The sequence below is a fragment of the Pogona vitticeps genome, chromosome 7 (genome assembly GCF_051106095.1).
Source record: "Pogona vitticeps strain Pit_001003342236 chromosome 7, PviZW2.1, whole genome shotgun sequence".
NCBI lineage: Eukaryota > Metazoa > Chordata > Lepidosauria > Squamata > Agamidae > Pogona > Pogona vitticeps.
The window spans coordinates 21,321,628-21,343,940 of NC_135789.1; the positions used below are offsets into that span (position 1 = coordinate 21,321,628).

At 46.0% G+C, this 22,313-nt stretch overlaps 1 protein-coding gene across 10 annotated transcripts in view; it reads left to right on the forward strand.

Moving 5' to 3' along the window:
- The window catches only part of RAP1GAP2 (RAP1 GTPase activating protein 2), a 223,874-nt gene that overhangs the window by 90,152 nt on the left and 111,409 nt on the right, over positions 1-22,313 (forward strand). Inside the window, exon 1 of one of the 10 annotated variants that reach the window (XM_072978230.2) lies at positions 16,080-16,334. The exons of the other annotated variants lie outside the window; for them this stretch is intronic. Coding sequence (XP_072834331.1) covers positions 16,225-16,334 — 110 coding nt within the window. The 5' untranslated portion in view covers positions 16,080-16,224. Of the gene's footprint in view, positions 1-16,079; positions 16,335-22,313 lie in introns of those variants that run through there. 10 annotated transcript variants of the gene reach the window in all.

Here is a 22,313-nt window from a genome sequence, read left to right on the forward strand (position 1 = left end):
ATCGTGCTGCCATCCTCCTGGCTACATGTTCCCTGATTGTTTGATCATACTGCCATCCTCCTGGCTACATATTCCCTGTTTGGCTGGATCATGCTGCCATCCTGGTGGCTACATGTTCCCTGATTGGCTGGGTCTTACTGCCATTCTGCTGGCTACATGTTCCCTGATTGGCTGGGTCATTCTGCCATCCTCCTGGTTACATGTTCTCTGGTTGGCTGGGTCATACTACCATCCTCCTGCCTACATGTTCCCTGGTTGGCTGGGTCATACTACCATCCTCTTAGCTACATGTTCCCTGATTGGCTAGTTCATGCGGCCATCCTCCTGGCTACATGTTCCCTGATTGGCTGCATCATGCTGCCATCCTCCTCGCCACATGTTCCCTGATTGGTTGGTCATACTGCCATCCTCCTGGCTACAATTCCCTGATTGGCTGGATCGTGCTGCCATCCTGGTGGCTACATGTTCCCTGATTGGCTGGATCGTACTGCCATTCTGCTGGCTACATGTTCCCTGGTTGGCTGGATCATGCTGCCATCCTGGTGGCTACATGTTCCCTGATTGGCTGGGTCTTACTGCCATTCTGCTGGCTACATATTCCCTGGTTGGCTGGGTCATTCTGCCATCCTCCTGGCTACATGTTCCCTGGTTGGCTGGGTCATACTACCATCCTGGTGGCTACATGTTCACTGATTGGCTGGGTTTTACTGCCATTCTGCTGGCTACATGTTGCCTGGTTGGCTGGGTCATTCTGCCATCCTCCTGGCTACATGTTCCTTGATTGTTTGGTCATACTGCCATCCTGCTGGCTACAATTCCCTGATTGGCTGGATCATGCTGCCATCCTGGTGGCTACATGTTCACTGATTGGCTGGATCTTACTGCCATTCTGCTGGCTACATATTCCCTGGTTGGCTGGGTCATTCTGCTATCCTCCTGGTTACATGTTCTCTGGTTGGCTGGGTCATACTACCATCCTCCTGGCTGCATGTTCCCTGGTTGGCTGGGTCATACTACCATCCTCTTAGCTACATGTTCCCTGATTGGCTAGTTCATGCGGCCATCCTCCTGGCTACATGTTCCCTGATTGGCTGCATCGTGCTGCCATCCTCCTCGCTACATGTTCCCTGATTGGTTGGTCATACTGCCATCCTCCTGGCTGCAATTCCCTGATTGGCTGGATCATGCTGCCATCCTGGTGGCTACATGTTCCCTGATTGGCTGAGTCTTACTGCTATCCTGCTGGGTACATATTCCCTGGTTGGCTGGGTCATTCTGCCATCCTGGTGTCTACATCTTTCTTGATTGGCTGGGTCCCACAAAACTAGTCTGAAGCATCCTCCTTAAAAGAATTCCCCCACCAAAAAAGAGAGAAAAAATAGTAATTGGATTGGTGGAGTGGAATTTTCCTGAGACCTCTAACCATTCCTATCCACCTTCCATCTGTTATTTTTAGCACAGAAAATATTCACCAAAATTCAGTTCAAGAAGAATTCATCAGGGAAGGTTGGAGGGCAGGGGTTGGGTTCAGCTCAGAGTCCCCCTTCCAGTTTGGAGCTTATCTTGGTGGGGCCTCCATCCAGCAAAGGTCAGAGGTGAGGACATGGAGCAGGGCCAGACAGAAACGTCAGGACCAGAGATGGGATTGTTGGAATTCTTAGGCAACAAATCCCAGAATTCTCCATTCTGGAAGTTCTACCTGCCAGGCAGAGACCTTACAGATGCCCAAATGTGGCTCACCTGGGAGAAAGGCCTCAACTGGAAGGCTTTAATGCCGAGCTAGGCCGAGCTCTGCTGAGCTTCCTGTTCAGAAAATAGCTCCTATGTAGAATTGGGATTAGGAACAGGAAGTTTGAGCAGTGCTCGGCCTAGCTCAGCCTCAGAGCCTTCGACTTCAGGCCTTTCTTCCAGGTGAGCCACATTTGGGCATCTTTAAGGTGTGTATCTGTCAGGTAGAACACCCAGAATGGAGAATTATGGGATTTGTAGTCCAAGAAAATTGAAAATCCCAGTCCTCATCAGTACCAAGTGTATACTGTACCAATTTGCCCCAGGGGAAAAAGCTTTCAGGTATATAAGGCAGTCTGCAAACATGGGCTTCTCTTCCATTTTACAACTTTCTAGTCTGCACATCAGAGAACCCCTGATCCATGTTCAGTCTTGCTGATCTGGAAATAGTACCCCTAGTACAACAAGGAAAGGGACGTGGTGGTGCTGTGGGCTAAACCGCAGAAGCCTGTGCTGCAGGGTCAGAAGACCAAGCAGTCGTAAGATCGAATCCACGCGACAGAGTGAGCGCCCGTCGCTTGTCCCAGCTCCCGCCAACCTAGCGGTTCGAAAGCATGCAAATGCAAGTAGATAAACAGGGACCACTTCGGTGGGAAGGTAACGGTGTTCCGTGTCTAAGTCGCACTGGCCATGTGACCTCGGAAGATTGTCTTCAGACAAAAACGCTGGCTCTATGGCTTGGAAACGGGGATGAGCACCGCCCCCTAGAGTCGGACACGACTGGACAAAAATTGTCAAGGGGAACCTTTACCTTTACCTTTACAACAAGGAAAAAAGAATAAATTAGAACTTGTAGGCCAGTATACATCTGAATTGCTGGCACAATAGTTTGATATTTGAAACTCATGGAAACATATGTCCTAACACAAAAACAAATCCTAGTTTGATCAGATGAAATTAAGATGAGAAATGCACATAAACCAAAGGACGTGTTGTCAAAAGCCCCATTCAGGGGTTGTAAATTCTGCCGTTCAGAAATAGGTTTGGAAGGAATGACTGGTGCCCTCCGTCCCACTGTTCCTTTCTTCCCAATTTCAGGCCCCAGTCCCTCATTTCAGGTGGAAGCATTTTTTTTTTAATTTTTATTTTTGTATGTAGGTGTTACCATGAGCAAGAACTCTGGAAAAACTGTCCCCCCCCCCAAGTCCTGGAATCATGTCATGATGAAGTTGGAAGAGGCCTATAAGGCCATCAAGTCCAACCCCTTGCTCAGTGCAAGAATAGAATGCAAGCAGATGTGACAGAGGTTGTCCAAACTTTTCTTGAATGCCTCCGGTGTTGGAGCGCTCCCCACCTCCCAAGGGAAAACGGTTTCCCTTGTCATACTGCTCTAACACTTAAGAAGTTTTTTTTCCTGATATTCAGCCTAAGTCTTACTTCCTGTCACTTGAGCCCACTGTTACGTGTCCCTCACTTTAGGATGATGGAGAACAGGTCCTGCCCCTCCTCTGAAGGACAGCCTTTCAAATATTTGAAAAGTACTCTCCCATCACCCCTCAGACTTTTTTTTCCTCAAGGCTAAACATGCCCAGTTCTTTCAACCTTTCCTCATAAGGCTTGGTTTCCACCCCCCTGATCATTATCCTTGTCACCCTTCTCTGAACTTGTTCCAATTTGTCAGCATCCTTCTTGAAGTGTGAGGCCCAGAACTGGACACAGAACTCAAGATAGGGCCTAACTAGTGACGAATAGAGGGGGACTAGCACCTCGCGGGATTTTGAAACCATACTTTGATTAATGGAGCCTAAAATTGCATTGGCCTTTTTTGCAGCCACATCACACTGTTGGCTCAGATTCAGCTTGTGATCTAGAACGACTCCAAGTTTCCTCTAACCTACTGAGTCAGGTATCTCCCATCTTGTAACTGTGTATATGTGTGTTTTTTCCCCTTGGTGTAGAAATTTGCACTTATCCCTGTCCAGCTTTATTCTGATGGGTTCATTTAAGGAATTCTGGGTTCTCTCTCATGTGTGGGGCCTAAATGTGAGCAGTAACCCCTTAATCTAAAGGGGAGAGGTTGATGCCATCAGATTTGGAACTGAAATTATAAAGAGGAAGGGGGAGAGAGCCCAGGTAATCTTAGAAGGGATTACTTCTAAGCCACACCTTGAACAGTCACTGAAATGATACAGAGAACAGCACAACGGGCTGTATTGGCAAGAGCCCCTTCCAGCTGAAATACTGTTGCTCAACTGTCTGCAAAAGTTATTTTTCTAAGCCCTGACTAGATAAGGGACACAACAGACACCCTGCAAAGTGGCATGAAGGCGGCTGCTTTTGATTCCTTGATTTAGCCAGCCACCGGTCGTCTGCCTGAAATGGGCTCTCCCTCCTTAAAGCCTTGTAGGGACCCCGATTATTGAGTTAATCATTGAAAGATCAGAGCAGGTTGGCATAACGGTGTTGTCAATGATTAGCCAGTGGAAGGGAAAAGGCTGAGTTTCTTGACCCTGTTTTCCCAGCCCCGGGTGCTACTTTAAAAAAAGGAGAACAGTTTGTAAAGCACCTTGTAGAAATAAATAAACACTCCTTCCCAGTGTAGTTATATGTTTATTAAGTGATTAGGTTTTGTTTACAGCCCATTGTTCAACTGTCTTCCAGCTTCAAGAGAAGTTGGTAAATCGGATTACTCATTAGTTTTGGAAAATGCTTTCCAACTTCAATAGACGTTGGTGAAGTCAAAGAATAGCGAAAGAGTGCCATGCTACATTCAGTTAACAGGAGAGGCATGCAGAAGGCATAAAAACCAGCCGGTGACTCAAGAATAATTGGTGAAAATGGACTTTTCTTGTTACATTCTCGCTTGCTGGGCAGGGACAGGGTATGCCTGGGTTTCTCTAGAATCTAAATCAGTGGCTCCCAACTGGGTCCCCAGATGTTCTTGGACTACAACTCCCATAAATCCTGGCCAGCACATTGTGGTGAAGGATTCTGGGAGTTGTAGTCCCAGAACACCTGGGGACCCCAGGTTGGGAACCACTGGGATTTGGGTTGAGGTTACCTGCTAATTTTGGGAAATGCCTTCTGTGAATGTGAAGCAACATGTTGATCTTCTTACAATTACACTGAGTATCTTGCAAAAGTCTTCTTTCCCATCAGCCTTCATTGTAAGGCCAGCTCAAGAGAGTTTGCTGCCTGAGGCAGAGCTCCCCGCCTCTCCTGCAAAGTCCAAGGGCCTTTGGTCTTCTATACCAGTGCTTAGAAAAGTTACTTTTAAAAGAAACAACTCTGAGAATCCTCCAGCCAGCATAGCCAGTGGGGGTGGGGTGCAATTCACCAGAAATAATTTTTCAAGTTCAGTAGGCCATCTAAGTTGTTTCGGCATCTGAAGTAGAAAAAACAACAAGTGTTTACTTGGCAGTAAAAATGCAACAATAGGCAGAATTTGCTTATATTGACTGGAATCCTGCTGCTGCAACTAGAGCTGAGGAAGGCTAATAATGTCATCAGAAAGCATGATTTTTGATCCTTAACAAATTCCTACTTCCCTTCCACAACTTTTCCAACTCCTGTGTAATCTCTTTCACCATATGAGAGACTTGGGATGGGAGGAGGAAGTATTTAAATATGGAAATTAACCTCCTGTTGGCAGTGTCATCCAGTGACAATTGATAGTAATTAAAGACTTCCTTCTTCCATTCCACAGCTCCCATAGCTTTTCATGGGAAATGGAAAAGCTGTGGGACAGAAGTAGGAAGTTTTTAATCCTCAGATAAAAACACCACTGCTGATGACATCATCGCCCTTTCACAAGCATGAATTTTGCAGTTGGTTTTCAATCATTATTGCAAAAAAGAGAGAAAACTAAAAAAAGAAATATGCTATTTAAAAGATAAATTTAGACATGATTTCTTTATTTTTTCAACTTTTTATTATTTATAACAGTGGACAAATGGTTTTTTAAAAATTACTTCTCAGCTTTGCACAAGCCCCACCCCTAATATTAGAGGTTGTGTTACTTTGGAAAAACAATATAATTGTCACACTCAACGCACATGGGAGCATGTCGCCGTGCACACAAGCACACACACAGAGTTATAAAAGTAAATTAAGAGGCAGTCGGTTCTGCTGAAAATGTGGGGGAAAGAGTTGTGCATGAGAATACGCCACACTTTAAGAAGGATGCCAATAAACTGGAACAAATTCAGAGAAGGGCAACCGGACAAGCAGGGGATTGGAAACCAAGCCCTAGGAGGAAAGACTGAAAGAACTGTGCATGTTTAATGGGGCAAGATCTGTTCTTGATCATCCCAGAGTGCAGGACCCGTAAAAATGGGCTCAAGTGACAGGAAGCCTAATTTTGGTTGGATATCAGGGGAAAAACTTCTTAACTGTTGGAGCAGTATGACAAGGGAACCCGTGACCTCAACGAGAGGTGGTGAGCACTCCAACACCAGAGGCACTGAAGAGGAATTTACACCACCCTCTGTCAGATCTGCTTTGATTAGGGTTCCTCTCTTGAGCAGGGGTTTGGACTTAATGGCCTTAGAGGCCCCTTTCAACTCTGTTGTTCTATGAGTCTATGAGTCTATTCCTACATGATTTTACTCACTGACACTTGCCACACCATGTGAACTGAAGTGAGTGAGCAGAAAGGTCCTTCATGAGGAGTGAAGCTGGAAAAGCTGTTTCCCATTTTCAGATCTGGCACTGAGCAAACACCAGCCTTATATGGAATTCCTACTTTCTGTTTCCCTTTCCCCACTTTTCAGCTTCTTCTCTTTTTTAATGGATGTTTTCATGCTCTGAACGCTAGGGTTTTCACTATTCTCAGCTGTCCTGATTTGCCAGAGCTCTTCCCTTCGACTGAAGGCTTTCCCCAAATGGAGACAGATACTCCTCATTTGACCCAGCATTTGGCATTTGTCCAGGGCACCCCTGAGTGGTCACAGTTTAGCCTCTGTATAAAAGTGACCGGGTCAGGGAGCAGATAAGACTTTAAAAAACATGTGACGAGTCTTCCATGACAGTGACACAGAAATGTATGACGCCTCACAGCGGGTCACACTGGTATTTATTTGACCTTGGGAGTCCAAAAAAGGATGTCAGTGTTTTTAAAATAAAAACTTAACAGCAACTCTCTGAGTTAGGTTTCTGGAGCTGCAGACCCAGAAGCTGGGAGTTGGATTCCCCCACAGGGCTTCTTGAAAGGGTCAGACGCCGTGATCCATAGGGTCCCTTCCAGCACTGCAGTTCTATTATTTTTATTATTCAAAAATACCAGAGGTAGACCATCAAAATTATAAAAACATTGACTAGTATTATATAACAGATACAAGAAACCTAAGTATCTGTTAGATATGGGCACAGGAGGTAGGCTCTTCCTAATATTGCTATTTTTTTTGGTAGCTCTGATGGTTGTTATCACTGAGATCTGCAATTCCTTATAGTACTATGTGAAGTTTCTTGATATTGTGTGTTTCTTCCAGAGGTGAAATGTTTCAATGGCCAGGTCTCTGTCCTTCGTTAAGTTTTTCAAATTCTTTATTTTCAACTCTGGCATCCTCTGGAATTGTAATGTCAAGGATCCGGACATTTCTTCGTTCTATCGCTACTATGTCTGATGTGTTATGAATCTCATTTTGGTTCCGGAAATCCCACAAGATCTTGGCTTCCTCATTTCCTGACACCTTCTCTAACCCACGTTGTTGTTAACTACATTGTGTGTTTTGTGCCACCAAGTCGGGACCAACTTAGAGCGACCTTAATTGAGCTTTCGAGATAAGTGAGATATTTTAAGAGTGATTTGACCAGTTCTGCTTTCCCAGTGCATTTCGATGGCTATGTGGAGACTTGAACCCTGTTCTCCAGAGTCCATCACTCTATCCACTACACCATGCTGGGAACCCTTTTAACTAGAGGATATTGGCTGGAACCCTGTTGCTTCGTTTAGTAAGTCCCAGCTAGAGTCAGTCCATTGAATCAAAGGAACGTGGGGGAGAGTTGACTCACCAAAGTCCTTACTGATACAAAGGCCGTCCTCTTAGTGACCTTCTTCGCTCAGCAACAGGACTTCCACCAGGAAGTATCTTTGTGACAAATACAAACTCAGAAGAATACGTCGCCCTTGTAGTTGCTGGAAGAGACGTCCGTAATGGCCGCTAATTGACTGTCAGAAAAAGGAAGGCTCAATGCCTACCCTTTCGGTCCTTCTCAAATTAAATTTCCTATCGAGTCGTGGAACAACTTGCAGTGGAGCATAAATGTCACGGTATTTTTAATACACTCTTTCCTTGCACTGAAGAACGAAGCGACGTTCCGTAAAGGTCATCCAAAGCGGGCGCAAGTTTACCCATAACTCAAGACTGGATCTGGTTGTAGTTTTTCCACTCGTGGCAGATCCGTTGAAGTAGATTCGAATGATCTCATCATCTAAGGCTCGAAGGGAGCGCTGGGGCTATGCGGTTTTATAATGGCAGCTTGTTTAAAAAGAGCGACAGGGTCTCTCTCCTCTCATCACCCTCAATGATCCTGTTCAGTCATCATGATCATATTGTGCCATCAAGTCAATTCTGACTTAGGGTGACCTTTTTCAGTGTTTTCCAGGTATACCGCACTCAGAAGTGGTTCCCCTTCTTCTGGGGGTGGACTCTGGGACGGGGCAGCTGGCCCGAGGTCACCCAGGCTGGCTCTCCTCCCGGGAGGCCCAGTGGGGGAACCGAACTCCCCAATCCACCCAGCTGCTCAAATGACTGTTGTAACCAAGGGGGGAGCTCCATCCACAGCGATCGTACAGTATTCAGAACAACCTTCTGGACTCACAGATCTTGAACTCGGAGCCGACAAATGCCGTTTGCCTCATTGGGTTGAAACTCAACTTGCTCTGATGGAGGCTCATTTGCACCAGGTTTGGAACAAAGCATGGCCAGATCCTAAAAGTTAATCCGCTGACGAGCATTAGGAAAATACATCCCAGCACATCCCAGCTGTACTCGTATTCTCTCTTTTTTTAAAAGGATAAACTTTTTCTTTATTTTTTTTTTGATAGGGGAGGGACTAGATTCTCCTCTTTATTTTTCCCCCTGGGAAAAAGGGGTCACACCCCTCCCTCAAGGTGGAGGGGGTGGGAAAGCCATAAATGGCTTTAAGCTGGCGGATGTTGTTCAATTGTTTTCAACGGCATCACGGTCTGTAATCCACCCCAAGCTCTTTTGATATGGAGTAGAAATATTGAATAAATAGATCACAGGATGAGAGTCCCGAGTTCAATCCTCTTTCATTCACTCAAGGTGTGGATTGCAAGGTTTTACACGGACAGTTTCTTGCCCATAGGACTTCAAGCTCACCGTGAAGCGTACGCCTCGGATATTGGAGAGCTGGGGGGGGGCCCGCGGCGGGGGCCAAGAAATGGAGGTGGAGGAGACGAGTGTTGATTCCCCTTTGCCACCAGGCTGTCCTGGACAATCTGTCCGGCCATCACGTGGAACAGAACGATGGGCCGTGCCATGGCTGGGTTTCATTTCTTACGAACTGTTTCTTATTGTTGTTATGTGCTGTCAAGTTGGCTCCGACTTGGAGCAGCCCCATGAATGAGTGGTCTCCAGAACATCCTGTCCTCAACAGCCCAGCTCAGCTCTTGGAAACTCAACCCTGTGGCTTCCCTTTTGGAGTCAATCCCTCTCATCTTTGGTCTTCCTCTTTTCCTGCTGCCTTCGACCTTTTCCCAGCATGACGGTCTTTTCCAGAGAATCCTGCCTTCTCATGGGGTGCCGAAAGCAGACAGCCTCCGTTTCAACATTTTGGCCTCCAGTGTTTGATTTGATCTCAGACCCACTTCTGGCAGCCCAGGGTGTCCATCCATAAAGCTCTCCTCCAGCATCCCATTCCAAAGGAACTGTGGAAGTGATGAATAGAACCGCCCAGTTCCCAGATAGTCCTTCTATATCACTGACCATCAGGCCCTTAGTGGTTTCTGGCTGGCCTCTGCAGGAAGCAGAGCGGTCAAGGATGGGCAACCGAATAAGATATGGAAGTAAAAAACTCCATGCCCCATTTTCTGACCCCCAGATCGCTGTCTCTAGAATCCACCCCTGAATGGGCCTGAAGGTCACTTCTGGTTTTTTTGGGGAAAAAATTAAAATAGCATTTCATGCCCTCAAAAGATGCTTCCCAAGAAAATAAAATATTTGCATATTTGCATATTTAAAATAAATATTTGCATACGTTCGAGGCATGGTTGTCTATTTTTCAGAAATGGGTGGATTCTGGGCAGTCCTGAATCCATATTAGGGTCTTTCATGGGCCACACGGGGCTTGCAGACGGCCGAACCTCATCCCTCCTCACTTCCCACAGTTGAACATAATCTCGTTTCTCTCTTAGCATCATCCTTCTGTTATCTTTTCTTGTCTACCAGGGGCTGGACCCGATGATCCATAGGGTCCCTCCCAGTTCTGAGAGTAAGAACCAGATTATTCATCGCATTCTAGGTGTGGATCTGGTTTCTTCTTCTACAGAGAAACTCCTTTGGATCCCCACCAGGGCCAGAAAGAAAAAAATATCTTTCATTGCTCCATCATCATTCTATGAGCGCACATATGAAAAATGGGGTCCATAAACCCAAGTCTCCCAGAGGCATCCAGGTGTATCCTTCACTTTACACTAAAAAAACTGTCTGGGTGTCGGTGATTTTAAGGATGATGCATACATGCAGACAAAGCATCCTTTCTCCATCGCTTAATGGGGACATTTGACACCAGCAAGTCAGAGAAAAAAAGTCATCATTTTGACCCACCCGTTCTGCTCTTGGCTGCACAGATTTTTTTTCTGACAAAGAGAAGCCTTTGGTGGATTTGAACAAACACGTTTCTTGTGGACTTTGCCAAACAGCCCTCTCTCTTTTTGTTAATGATTGACCCCTGCTAGCCGGGAGACGTAGCAACTTAGCAAAGAAGGCATGAGCCACTTTGAACCATTGCTACAAGTTTTTTTTAAAAAGGCAGTTTTGGGGAAGGTACCGTAAGGCTCGAAGATTTTGAAGACTAGCTCTCCCACATGGATAGGGAGATCTAGACTTCAAAAATCTTTTTCTTGTGAACTTGGGTTTGTTTAAGTTGCCTGCCCACAAATAGACATCTGAATGAAGAATTGTAAAGCTTGTGAGCTTCTTTGCCTCCAGCGGAGAGCAAAATAACAAGCACCCTCCCCCATCTCTTGGGTATTCTCAAAATGTCCCCGGTGTTCATTTTCAGAGGTAAAACATGTCCACACTTACCTGAAACAAGCAAAAAAAGGATTGCTTGATTCTAGAGAAAGATACCTTGCCGACAAATGTCCGCGTCGTGAAAGCTATGATTTTTCCAGTAGCTATGTATGGAATTGAGAGCTGGACCATAAAGAATGCTGACCGCCGAAGAATTGATGCTTTTGAATTGTGGTGCTGGAGGAGGCTCTTGAGAGTCCCCTGGACTGCAAGGAGAAGAAACCTGTCCATTCTGAAGGAAATCAACCCTGAGTGCTCACTGGAAGGACAGATCCTGAAGCTGAGACTCCAATACTTTGGCCATCTCATGAGAAGAGAGGACTCCCTGAAAAAGATGCTGATGTTGGGAAAGTGTGAAGGCAGGAGGAGAAGGGGACGACAGAGGACGAGATGGTTGGACAGGGTCATTGAAGCGACCAACATGAATTTGGCCCAACTCCGGGAGGCCATGGAAAACAGGAGGGCCTGGCGTGCTCTGGTCCATGGGGTCATGAAGAGTTGGATACGAGACTTGAACCCGTGGCCAGAAACCTAAATTCCATGCGAAATCCCAGTTTCATCCTCCTTTAAAACATGGCAACACCAGCCACCCCTTTCTGAGTTTGGGATCCTTCGCGCTTCTTCTGCCAAGCCGGTCATCAGGAGCGCTCCTGGGGCCGTAGACAGCATGGATGTCGGAGCCTCAGAAAAGCCAGTGCTCTCGGCTGCCCTGGGGGGGGGGCCAAAATTAAGACCCTCTGGAAGCGCACAGGCTGTGCATGAGGACATGCCGAGCTTAGCCTGCACAGAGCCATAAAAATCTCCCAACCCGCCAGAAATCAATAAACATGACTGTTCCAGCGTGGATCCTTCCGGAAGCTATGGAGTAGCAGATGTTCCTCCTCCATATTTATTTATTTATTTATTTATTTATTTATTTATTTATTTATTTATTTATTTATTTATTTATTTATTTATTTATTTGTTTGTTTGTTTATTTATTTATTTATTTATTTATTTGTTCATTTATTTATTCATTCATTTATTTAGAGAACTGGGGAGGGGGTTCCCGTGCCTCAGCGTTATTTCTTTCTTTCTTTCTTTCTTTCTTTCTTTCTTTAAAACCTTCCTCCTCCAACTTTCTCCATAAAAAGGACCCAGGATGGCTTCTTCCACCATTAAAAGGGAGTATTTAAAGTGGAAAAACCAAAAACCAAAAGCCATAAGGATACAAATACTAAAAAAAGGATCAAACCAATAGCACACTTTAAAAAAACCACAACAGTAAATAAAATCAACGCTAAGAAGGCATGCCAAGTAGTGAATTCAATTAACCCTGAGGGAAAGTCTGCCTGAAGGGAAAAGGTCTTTTTAGCTGCTGGCAGAAGGAGAGCTGAGGCAGGGCCGCTCTGGCCTCCAGTGGGAGGGAGTTCCAGAGCCTCTGGGAGCAGCCGCAGAGCAGGCCCCGCTCTCTCATGTGCCACCAGGCCAACCTGTAAAGGTGGTGGAACCGAGAGAAAGGCAGAACATTTGCAGGCAGATCCTGTCAATTATGCCACTTAATTGGTTTACTCATCAGCGATGGTACATTCCAAGTGCTTATAATTAAGAATAATGGAGAGCCGGTGGAAAAGAGGCAGAAATTTTACTTCTGACCTTCCCAACAGAGAAAGGGGGGGGGTCTTTCTTCTCTTACATTTACATTTCAGTACTGCATTTGCTTGTATTCAGTCCTACGCATGCTTAAGAGAGAAATTATAATAGGACCCCCATATCCACGGGATCCGTATCCGCAGATTCACTTATCCACAGTCTGAAAATACTAAATATATTAAAAGAAAAATCTTAGAAATATATATTTCTAAAGGTGACGTTACCAGAACGGGCTGCTGGAGGGAGCCAGAGACTATGCTATTTATATTGTTTGCTATTGAAATAGCATTTGCTATTATCCGTGTTTTTCAGCATCCGCGGGGTGGCTCACAGATGCAGGGCTGCATTCCCCCTATGTAGATTTATCACACTGCACTTGCTAAACATTTTAATAAACAATTTTATTATCATTTTATTTTAGAAAACAGAGGCAATGGCATTTTATTTGGAAAACCTTGCTGTCTGTGAAAGAAACGCCAGGTCTCCATCTTGGGAGAACATTTTTATTATCCCAACAAAAAATTAGTACATAAGTTTGTCTTCACAGTTTTTAACTTCGGGGGGGGGGGGAATCGTTATGCACTTTGTATTCAAGGTGAATGGTAAAAGTACCCTTAAAACGTTATGGGAAGAATAATAAACAATACTACATATTTTCTTTACGTTAGCAGTAAGAAGCACAAGTTCCAACATATAAAAAACCCTCTTGATGGTGGAAACTCACTAGGGTGTACGTGGCAAGAATAAACTACTCCTCGAAGTATCTCAAAGACCCTGTTAGTAAGTTGGAAGCAACTTGGTGGCCCATGACAGCAGCATGTGTATTTTGATTTATGTTTTGTGGGAATAATTTTGGCCAGAAGGATACTTCACACACAGCTGATACCAGGACTAGCTGATACCAGGACCGCAATACCACCCCTATGATGAACTAATGAGGGGGCAGAAAAGACATTATAGATACCCCATCATAAGAAGGTTAAAAAAAAACATCGATGTTGGTGAGATGTGACTGAGGCAGTCTTTCAGGTTTGACATGCTCAAGTCCCCTGCACAGTTTGCCTCCGTTCCTGGATCGTCCTTCTCAGGCAGATCGGCTCGACAGGCCAAGAATCTGACTCCATTTCGGGTCGCTTCTAATGCGCTCTGTTCCCATAAATCTGGCGCTTAAGTCCAGTTGCAACAGGCGACAAGGAAATCTGTCAGCTCCACGAGGTTATGACCAAGCCCTGCTCTTGTACTGAGACGCTTTCAGCTCTTAAGGATTTTCCTCCTCTCAAAATAGGTTGCGTGTGTTGTCTTTTCTCTTTCAATAGCATTTCTTCCGCCTCTACGCTGCAACTCCCGCACCCAGTTCCCCGCTAGCTCAGCCCTTCTAGTTTCATCAGCTGGGCAGGACTTACTCTAGGGCGGCCTGAGAGCCACAGACATCCAGGGACTTCCTGAGACCTCCAGACCCCCAGTACTCTTACAAAATCCTTCGTGGGGGGGGAGGAGTATAAAAATTCCCATTCTGCATCTGGGAGCTTCAGGGAGCAGGAGTTAAGGAGAAACCGACACACGTTCAATAATTTCCCGTTTTTAAAAGATTTGGGGCCACAGTTTGGCTTGCGCTGAGTCTTTGGGGAAGACATTTCACACACACACACACACACACACACACACACACACACACACACACACACACACGAGGCCTGCATCTGCTCACATCCACACCCGCAAGAATCCACCCTCACCCTGAGCATCACCACGATTCCACCCCTACGCCGTTGCATCTCCAGGCAATGGGTTTCTAAGTTTTCAGTCCAGTTTGGTGGGGCTTGAAGATGGGGGTCTTGGCACATGAACCTTTTGCTTTAGCCCCGTTACAGCCCATCCCTGTAAAAATATTGGATAATCCAGAACTGTGGGAAGTATTCACTCATTCCATTTTCCTGGACAAAAGGAGAAATCTGCTGCAGGGAACAAAGAGCAGGGCTTGCACCCTCTGATACAACTTTAAGTTTATGCATATAAGTTTATATATAAAATGTTATCTCTCTGTCTCTAACCCTAATGCCCCCCCGCCAGTTCTGTTTAAAAAGAAAAAGATTCTACGCCCCCATTTTGTGCACAGGTGATTGTGTAGTGGGTGTAGTGGGGAACCTCAGAACATGGTGTAGCTGGTCCGTAGGCACACTGAGGTCACGAAGCCAATTAAGAGTAAAGGACATGTTTCCTGAGTCAGCGTTACCCTCACTCTGAATGGGGGAAGACTTCCAGTTTATTTCAGGGCCCGCGCGCACACATGCACACACGCATGCACACGCGCGCGCGCACACACACACGCACGCACATCCCACTCAGAGTTAGTTTGTTTGGCTCTGGGCCTCGGCCTGATCCCAGATTCTCAGAATGGGTTCCTCCTCCCAGCTGCTGCTGGCATGCCCAGATGAGCGGATCACATCGCCATGCAGTGCGACAGCCCAGCAGCCGCACATCAAGCCCCTTTCATTTTAATACTCTTAAAATGTTTCTAATCCCTGAGAGCAATCAGCAAATGACATCCGACGAGGTAGGGAGGAGAGCATTTATTTTTGCAAAAGCATTCCTTTCAGCAGCTCTGGGTTACACACAAACCATCGCTATGCGATGAAATCGCTATATGAGAAATAACCTATTTCCCCTGGAATCTGGGGGGGGGGCAGGAGGGGGAAATAATGATCGCTTAACCCCCTTCCTCCCCAATCCAGCCAGCAGTCACGCCCACCTTATAGTTCTGGTATCCAAAAATCAGCAAGGCTCTCCCTCTGAATATATACCAATCATACACCTGTATGATTAATATATAACTGGGGAGGGGGAAACCTTTGGATCAGTGATTTGCAAAAGGGCCCGAAGGCTGTACGGTTTCCTGTGCCAAGGAAATCCAGTCCTTTGAGGGTTTTTCAGCTATTTATCCTGGATAACGCAGCCAGCTTTGGAGGGAAAGGCTGGGTCGCTCCTGACGTCTGCACCGTCTGTCTGGAAGGATGGAGGGACGGATGCTCTAAAATTAAACATTGAACACAATGGAAACTGAACAGCCGCAAGAGCAAGGATCTTGAGAGAGCCGCCAGCCGGTGCCCAGCGGAGAAAAACCCCCGAGGCTGACAGTTGCCGGTGTGGTGCTGCCGATGTGACAGATTGGCAGAAGCCGGCGGCCACATGGACGGCTGACGGTGTGGCGGAGGGTGATTTCCTGGGGATGCCAGCCTGACTTCTGGCCAGCGGTGGAGCTGCCCTGGAGAGAATCACAGGGGGATCCGAGCTGAGTCTCTGGGCAGGCGAAGGGCAGGCCGGCTGGCCCGTGGGCACACAGGCGGTGGATCTGAAGGTCGCCAGCCAGCCAGCCAGCCAGCCAGCTGTGGGGGGAGAGGAGGCACCTGATTGGGAAAACCGGCTTACCTATCAGACTGGAGAGGAGAGCAGAGGGAGGGAAAGACTGAGGACGCCCGCCTGAGGGAGAGGGGATGGCAAAGAGGCCGGCAGGCAGCTGCTTTTGACAAACAAAGAGCAGAGGTGGGAAGAAAGCCACCCCGAGCCAAAGGGATCTCCTGCAACACGGGTCGGTGTCACCTTGGCTATGTCACAGCCTCCTGCTGCTAGGATGCATGCGAAGCGGGCAGGGATCCGTGCGGCTGTGGTACTGATAGGGTTGTTGCACAAGTCTCGAAAGCAAAATAAAGAGAAAAGGTAATGCACCTGCTTTCTTGTCTATTTTACCTCTCTCTTTCTCTCTCTGTGCCTTGGTCTTTGATTGTCTTTCTTGGGTGCAAGCCGTGGGGGGGGGGGTGGAGGGTGCTTTTGGAAATGTTGCTGTGGCTTCTGAAACCCACAGGTCTGGGCATCGCCCTCGTGGTCCACGAGATGGCCTGGCGCTCAGAACAAGCGCTTTGGGTTTTTGCTTTTGGGTGAGCTGGTCACTCTGGGTCTGGATGGGAATCTGCGGGCTTAGTGGTGACCCACAGTTGAAACCATGCTTATCCCCTTCTCTGCCGTTCCGAGTGAAACTTTGTGTGGGTGTTAACGGGGCAGAACTGGACTCTGTTTGGGATGCTGGAAAGGCGTAGAAAAGAGATGCCCATCCTGTTTTTCTCCTTTCCTGTAAATCTGACAGTGAGAACTTGTTGCACCTTCTGGAAATGTTTTTGATGCAAACGATAATCTTCTTTTTTCCCACCCACCCCCTCCTTCTGTGGAGAGAGGGGAGAAGCCGGAACGTTATGGAACAGAAGCTGGTGGCACTTTCTTGTGGATATGGCTGGATTGTCCCCTTTCTGAGGCTGGGGTCAATCCGGGAGGTGGCCATGGCTTGCGATCTCTGCCACAGATGTTTCTGTGGGATTCCCCCCCAATGATGTTTGGTTGTGCTGCTGGTCAGGAGGGTCACCCCAGTCCAAACTGGTACCGTAGGTCTGGGTGTGTGTGTGTGTGATTCAATCTTTCCTTTAAAGACCGTCATCAAAGACCGATAAAGTTGAGACTCTTGTTTACTACCAAAACTTATTTCTTCTTCCTGTAATTATAGTTATTAGAATTATAAAGAAAAATTATCGGGACACCATGTACTTAAGTCAGTTTCTCATGGCTACTAAACCAGAGTAGATCTGTCAACTCAATGGCTTTCCCATAAGTGTTGACTTCCCATTTACCATCTGGTTCAATGGGTCTGTCCTTTAATCAAGACCAATCATAGGATACTGCTAAGAAAATAATGCATATTTATTACTACTATTATGAGAGTTACAATTGTTGTTGCTATTATTCTTTTGTTGCCAATCATTTTTAATTTGAGGACAGTGCCAAAGGCTGATTTGAACCATTATAAAGTGCCTTAAAATGATTGCCGCTTGGCTGAATTCTATTCAAAGCCAGCTAAGGAGGGATTGAGGCAGAGCGGTGGTTTGGCTTTCAAAGACAAGGTGGAAACTTTGTGGCTTAGTTGTATGTGGGTGCTTTATAGAGAACATCACGCCAGATCTCTGCCCCAGGTAGCTTACAGTCCAACCATCCACTCCAGAAAGGCAATAGCGGAGGCCGAGAATCATGGAGGGAGAGACGAAGAGAGACAGAATCAGCATTTCATTTGGGTATGCTCAGAGAGTGATTTATCTTGTGTTTTGGACCCCTTTTGGCATGGACTGGTGTGACTGGCTTTGTGGCGATGATACGATGCACAGGCAATTACAAACCGGTTCAACTTTTTTCTATGGTGATCCGTACCTTTTTGAATCCCTGGCAGCGGCTACTAAATTTAACTGGCGGTAAGAGCGCTGGGATGTGGTGGCGCTGCGGGTTAAACCGCAGAAGCTTCTGTGCTGCAAGGTCAGAAGACCAGCCATCGTAAGAACGAATCCAAGCGACGGAGTGAGCCCCCGTCGCTTTATCCCAGCTCCTACCAACCTAGCAGTTTGAAAGCATGTAAATGCGAGTAGATAAATAGGTACCACCTCGGTGGGAAGGTAATGGCATTCCACGTCTAGTCGCACAGGCCATGTGACCACGGAAACTGTCTTCGGACAAAACGCTGGCTCTATGGCTTAGAAACGGGGATGAGTATGGCTCAAGAAGAAGCTGACGGCCTATACCAAGATCCAGGTCTATAGAGCCTGTATCCTCAGCACACTCCTGTCCTGCAGTGAGTCCTGGACCCTTCGTGCACGGCAGGAGAGGAAGCTGAACATGTTCCATATGCGTTGTCTCCGATGTATTTCTGGTATCACCTGGCAGGACAAAGTTCCAAATAGAGTAATCCTAGAACAAGCTGAAATTTTTAGCATGTATATATTACTGAAACAGCGACGTCTACGTTGGTTTGGGCATGTTGTGAGAATGGCTGATGGTCGGATTCAGAAAGATCTCTTATATGGAGAATTAGTGCAGGGAAATCGCCCCAGAGGGAGAACACAGCTGCAATCCAAGGACATCTGCATGCGGGATCTGAAGGCCTTAGGAATGGACCTCAACAGATGGGAAACCCTGACATCTGAGCGTTCAGCCTGGAGGCAGGTGGTGCATCACGGCCTCTCCCAATTTGAAGAGACCCTTGTCCAGCAGGCCGAGACAAAAGGGCAGTCCTGAAAGCAGCAAAATCAGGGAGCTGGACAGGGGACAGATTGTATTTGTCTTCAGTGTGGAAGGGATGGTCACTCTCAAATTGGCCTTCTCAGCCACACTAGATGCTGTTCCAAGCCCTCCATACAGAGCACGTTACCATAGTCTCTCGAGAATGAAGGATGCCTAATCTAAGGATACAGTTCTCTGTTGGGTTGACTTGCTTGGCTTCTGTTCCTCTTTCCCTCCACCTCTAAGAAGTTAAAGGGATCTATTGAAAGGGAGAAAAATAACTGCTGATGTCTTTGCCTTTAATCTCATTAAATAAATTGCAGCTGATGTCCCTGTTGGGCTTCAGTGGAGCCAGAAGGGTCAGAAAATGCCTGGAGAAGAGAGGCCGAAACAGTGACTGCTGGCCTGCCAGAATCTTATAGCCACCAGCTGTGGAGACAGGAGATTTCTTAAGATTGTACTCAATGAAGATCAATTTCTAGATAGAGATCTAGTATGTTATAGCAGAGAATGGCTACAATATTAGATTAGGAGGGGAACAACTGAAGTTCAGCCGAAGCTCATGAGGGATTAGATCTCCTCTAATCAAGCCCTGGTTGAGTTCTGTGTCCAGTTCTGGACATGGCACTTCAAGAAGGAGGCCAACACATTGGAACAAGTGCAGAGGAGGTCGACAAGGATGATGATCAGGGGACTGGAAACCAAGCCTTGTGATGAAAGGCTGAAAGAGTTGGGCATGTTTAGCCTGGAGAAAATATGACAGAGGGGAGATAGGAGAGCACTTTTCTTGAAAGGTAATCCTACAGAGGAGGGGCAGGATCTGTACTTGGTCATCTCCGAGTGCAGGAAGCATAATAGTGAGCTCAAGTTACAGGAAGCCGGATTTCAGCTGAATATCATGAAAATAACTTATCAACTGTTAGAGCAGTATGACAATGGATCCCATGACCTTTGGAGGTGGCGAACGCTCCAACGCTGGAGGCCTTCAAGAGAAAATTGGACCACCCCATTTCAGATCTGCTTTGACTCGGATTCCTGCCTTGAGCAGCGGGTTGGACTTGATGGCCTTATGGGCCCCTTCCGACCGCTATGATTCTGTGAACATGTCTGTGCCAGCAGCTGAAATATTGTTCATTTAGTCATGGAAAGAATGCTTACCGTAGAACTTTTAGTTGAAAAATAAATTAAAAGCACTTGAACGTTTTTCTTGATATAAATCTGTGCTTGATAGACTTATAATAGTTTCATAACATCTTCCTGAATAACATACGAATAGCAAGACAGCAGAATTGAAAAACACAAAACCAAAAAACCTTATGCTTACAGATAAACAGAACAACCAGAGAAAGCCTCACCTTATCTGTCATTTCTTCTGTCTGGCAGTTAACCCTTTCAAACACCCATCGGTTCACCTGAAACCGAATCTGATCGGTTACAGTGTTCTATTATGTAAATAACACATCTCAGTCTTACAGACACATAGATATACACATATACAGTATACATGCTGGGTGGCAAACACATATATTCTAACAAATGCAGTCTATTTCACACTCTGTATTCGTGTCAGTCTTATTTGGGGTTGCCAATCCTTTTTTTCTGGCTCGCTCCTTGCCTTTAATACCTGTTGCTTGTCCCCTTTGGGATCAAAGTTTCTTCTGTTGAATTTGGCCAGTGCGGGTGGAGAAAGAGCAGAAATTGAACCTAGACCTCTTTTGTGAATAATGAAGGTTTTCCTAAAGCTAATTCCCCCCCTCCCGTTCTGTTGTCATACTGCTCTAACAGTGAAGTTTTTTCTCTCTACTATTCAGCTAAGTCAAGATAGGCGGGAGTTTGACTTCCCAATTCCAGAATTCAATGGGATTTTTAAAAAGAGATTATTTTATTCTGTCGTTTTACTTCTGTTTTCAATATTGCTTGTGTGAGTTTTTAATATGACACCTGTTTGATGCTTTTTTAAATATTGTGATAATTTATTACTTAGCTTTCACTCTTTTAAAAATACTGTATGCCTTGAAGATCACATTAGGAGAAAGGCAGCAGATAAATATTTTAAATAAATAAATAATAAATAAAAAATATTGGTTGCAGTCCCCTTGCATTAGTGATTTGTGAATTTTTAGTAAATTCGAAGGAAAGAAAGATTAAAGATAAACAGGGGAAGGAAGGAAGGAAGGAAGGAAGGAAGGAAGGAAGGAAGGAAGGAAGGAAGGAAGGAAGGAAGGAAGGAAGGAAGGAAGGAAGGAAGGAAGGAAGGAAGGAAGGAGCTGATGATGGACAGATGGAAGGAAGGAAGGTACAGTAGGAAAATCAAAACAGTTTCACTTTTCTAGTTTCACTTTTTCAGTGGGTTCAATTTCCTGACTGCAGAGCTGAGGACAGCAGGAGTTTGAATCCTTCCTGCATGGCCCAGGTGAGGGGCCAGGTGGCATGTGTGTGACTGATGACCCCCCCCTCCACAAAAAGTTTTCTTTGCCTGTCAAATAGCAAAATATTTTCTACAGGTCTTGAGAAGAGTTCTCTCGTGTGGCATTTTTCTGCGGATTGTGACAAACTGAATTCGCTGCTGTCTCGTTGGAGGGACATGGATCAAAATGGGGCGGGTGGGTTTCTTTCTCCTCATCCCGCCAAGTCAGCTGTTTTCCTCTGTGATTGCTCCAGGTGCTTGCGTATGCACGCGTGCTTCCCTGGACAGAGAAAGGCAGCCATTTCCCACACAACCCCTCACAAGAAATTGTGACACAAATAATGGAACGAATTACAAAGCATTGCTGGGAAAAAGCAAAAAATACATAGGTTAATGGCAGGAATGCTCATGGGAATCGGAGATTCTTCACTAGAGCGCCTCAGGCAGCACATGCTTCATGCAGGAGGAGCATGGGTTTTCCAGAATGTTCCAGATCCTTCACCCTGTCTTTCAGAAGAAACCTATCCAAAGCCCCACAGCGATGAGGGGCTGTGCTGCATGGCCTTATCGCCACATCTCCCTCAATAATAATAATAATAATAATAATAATAATAATAATAATAATAATAATAATAATAATAATAATAATAATAATAATAATAATAATAATAATAATAATAATGGTCAGTTCCGATTATGGCAACCCTTTCCAAAGTTTTCTAGGTGGATGATACCCAGAGGTGGTTGACCATTCCCTTTTCTCCTGGAGCGCCCTGGGACTGTGTGGCTTTTGCCCAAGGCTACCCAGGCTGGCTGTACTCTCAGGAGGCACCGTGGGGGACTCGAACTCTTGGCTTTGCAGCCAGAGACTTAAACTACTGAGCTGTCCAACCAGTTCTCTGAATATATAAGAAGCCCTAAAGGCTCTCTCTCACTCTCTGTCACACCCACCCACCCATGAAGATCACAGGCACAAATAGGTTTATCCCTTCCCTCCACACATTTCTGTAATCCTTTTTAGAAGTCACGTAAGCCGGTGGCCACGAGCGCACACCTTGTGACAAGGAGGGCCATCAGCTGCAATTAATGGAAAGCACAGAGAAGGGCTTAACCCGGCTTGTTTGCGCAGAACCGATTACAGCCCATCGGCATGACTAGAAAGCCAGCGTTGTTTCCAGGAGAGCGTATTCAGCTCTGGA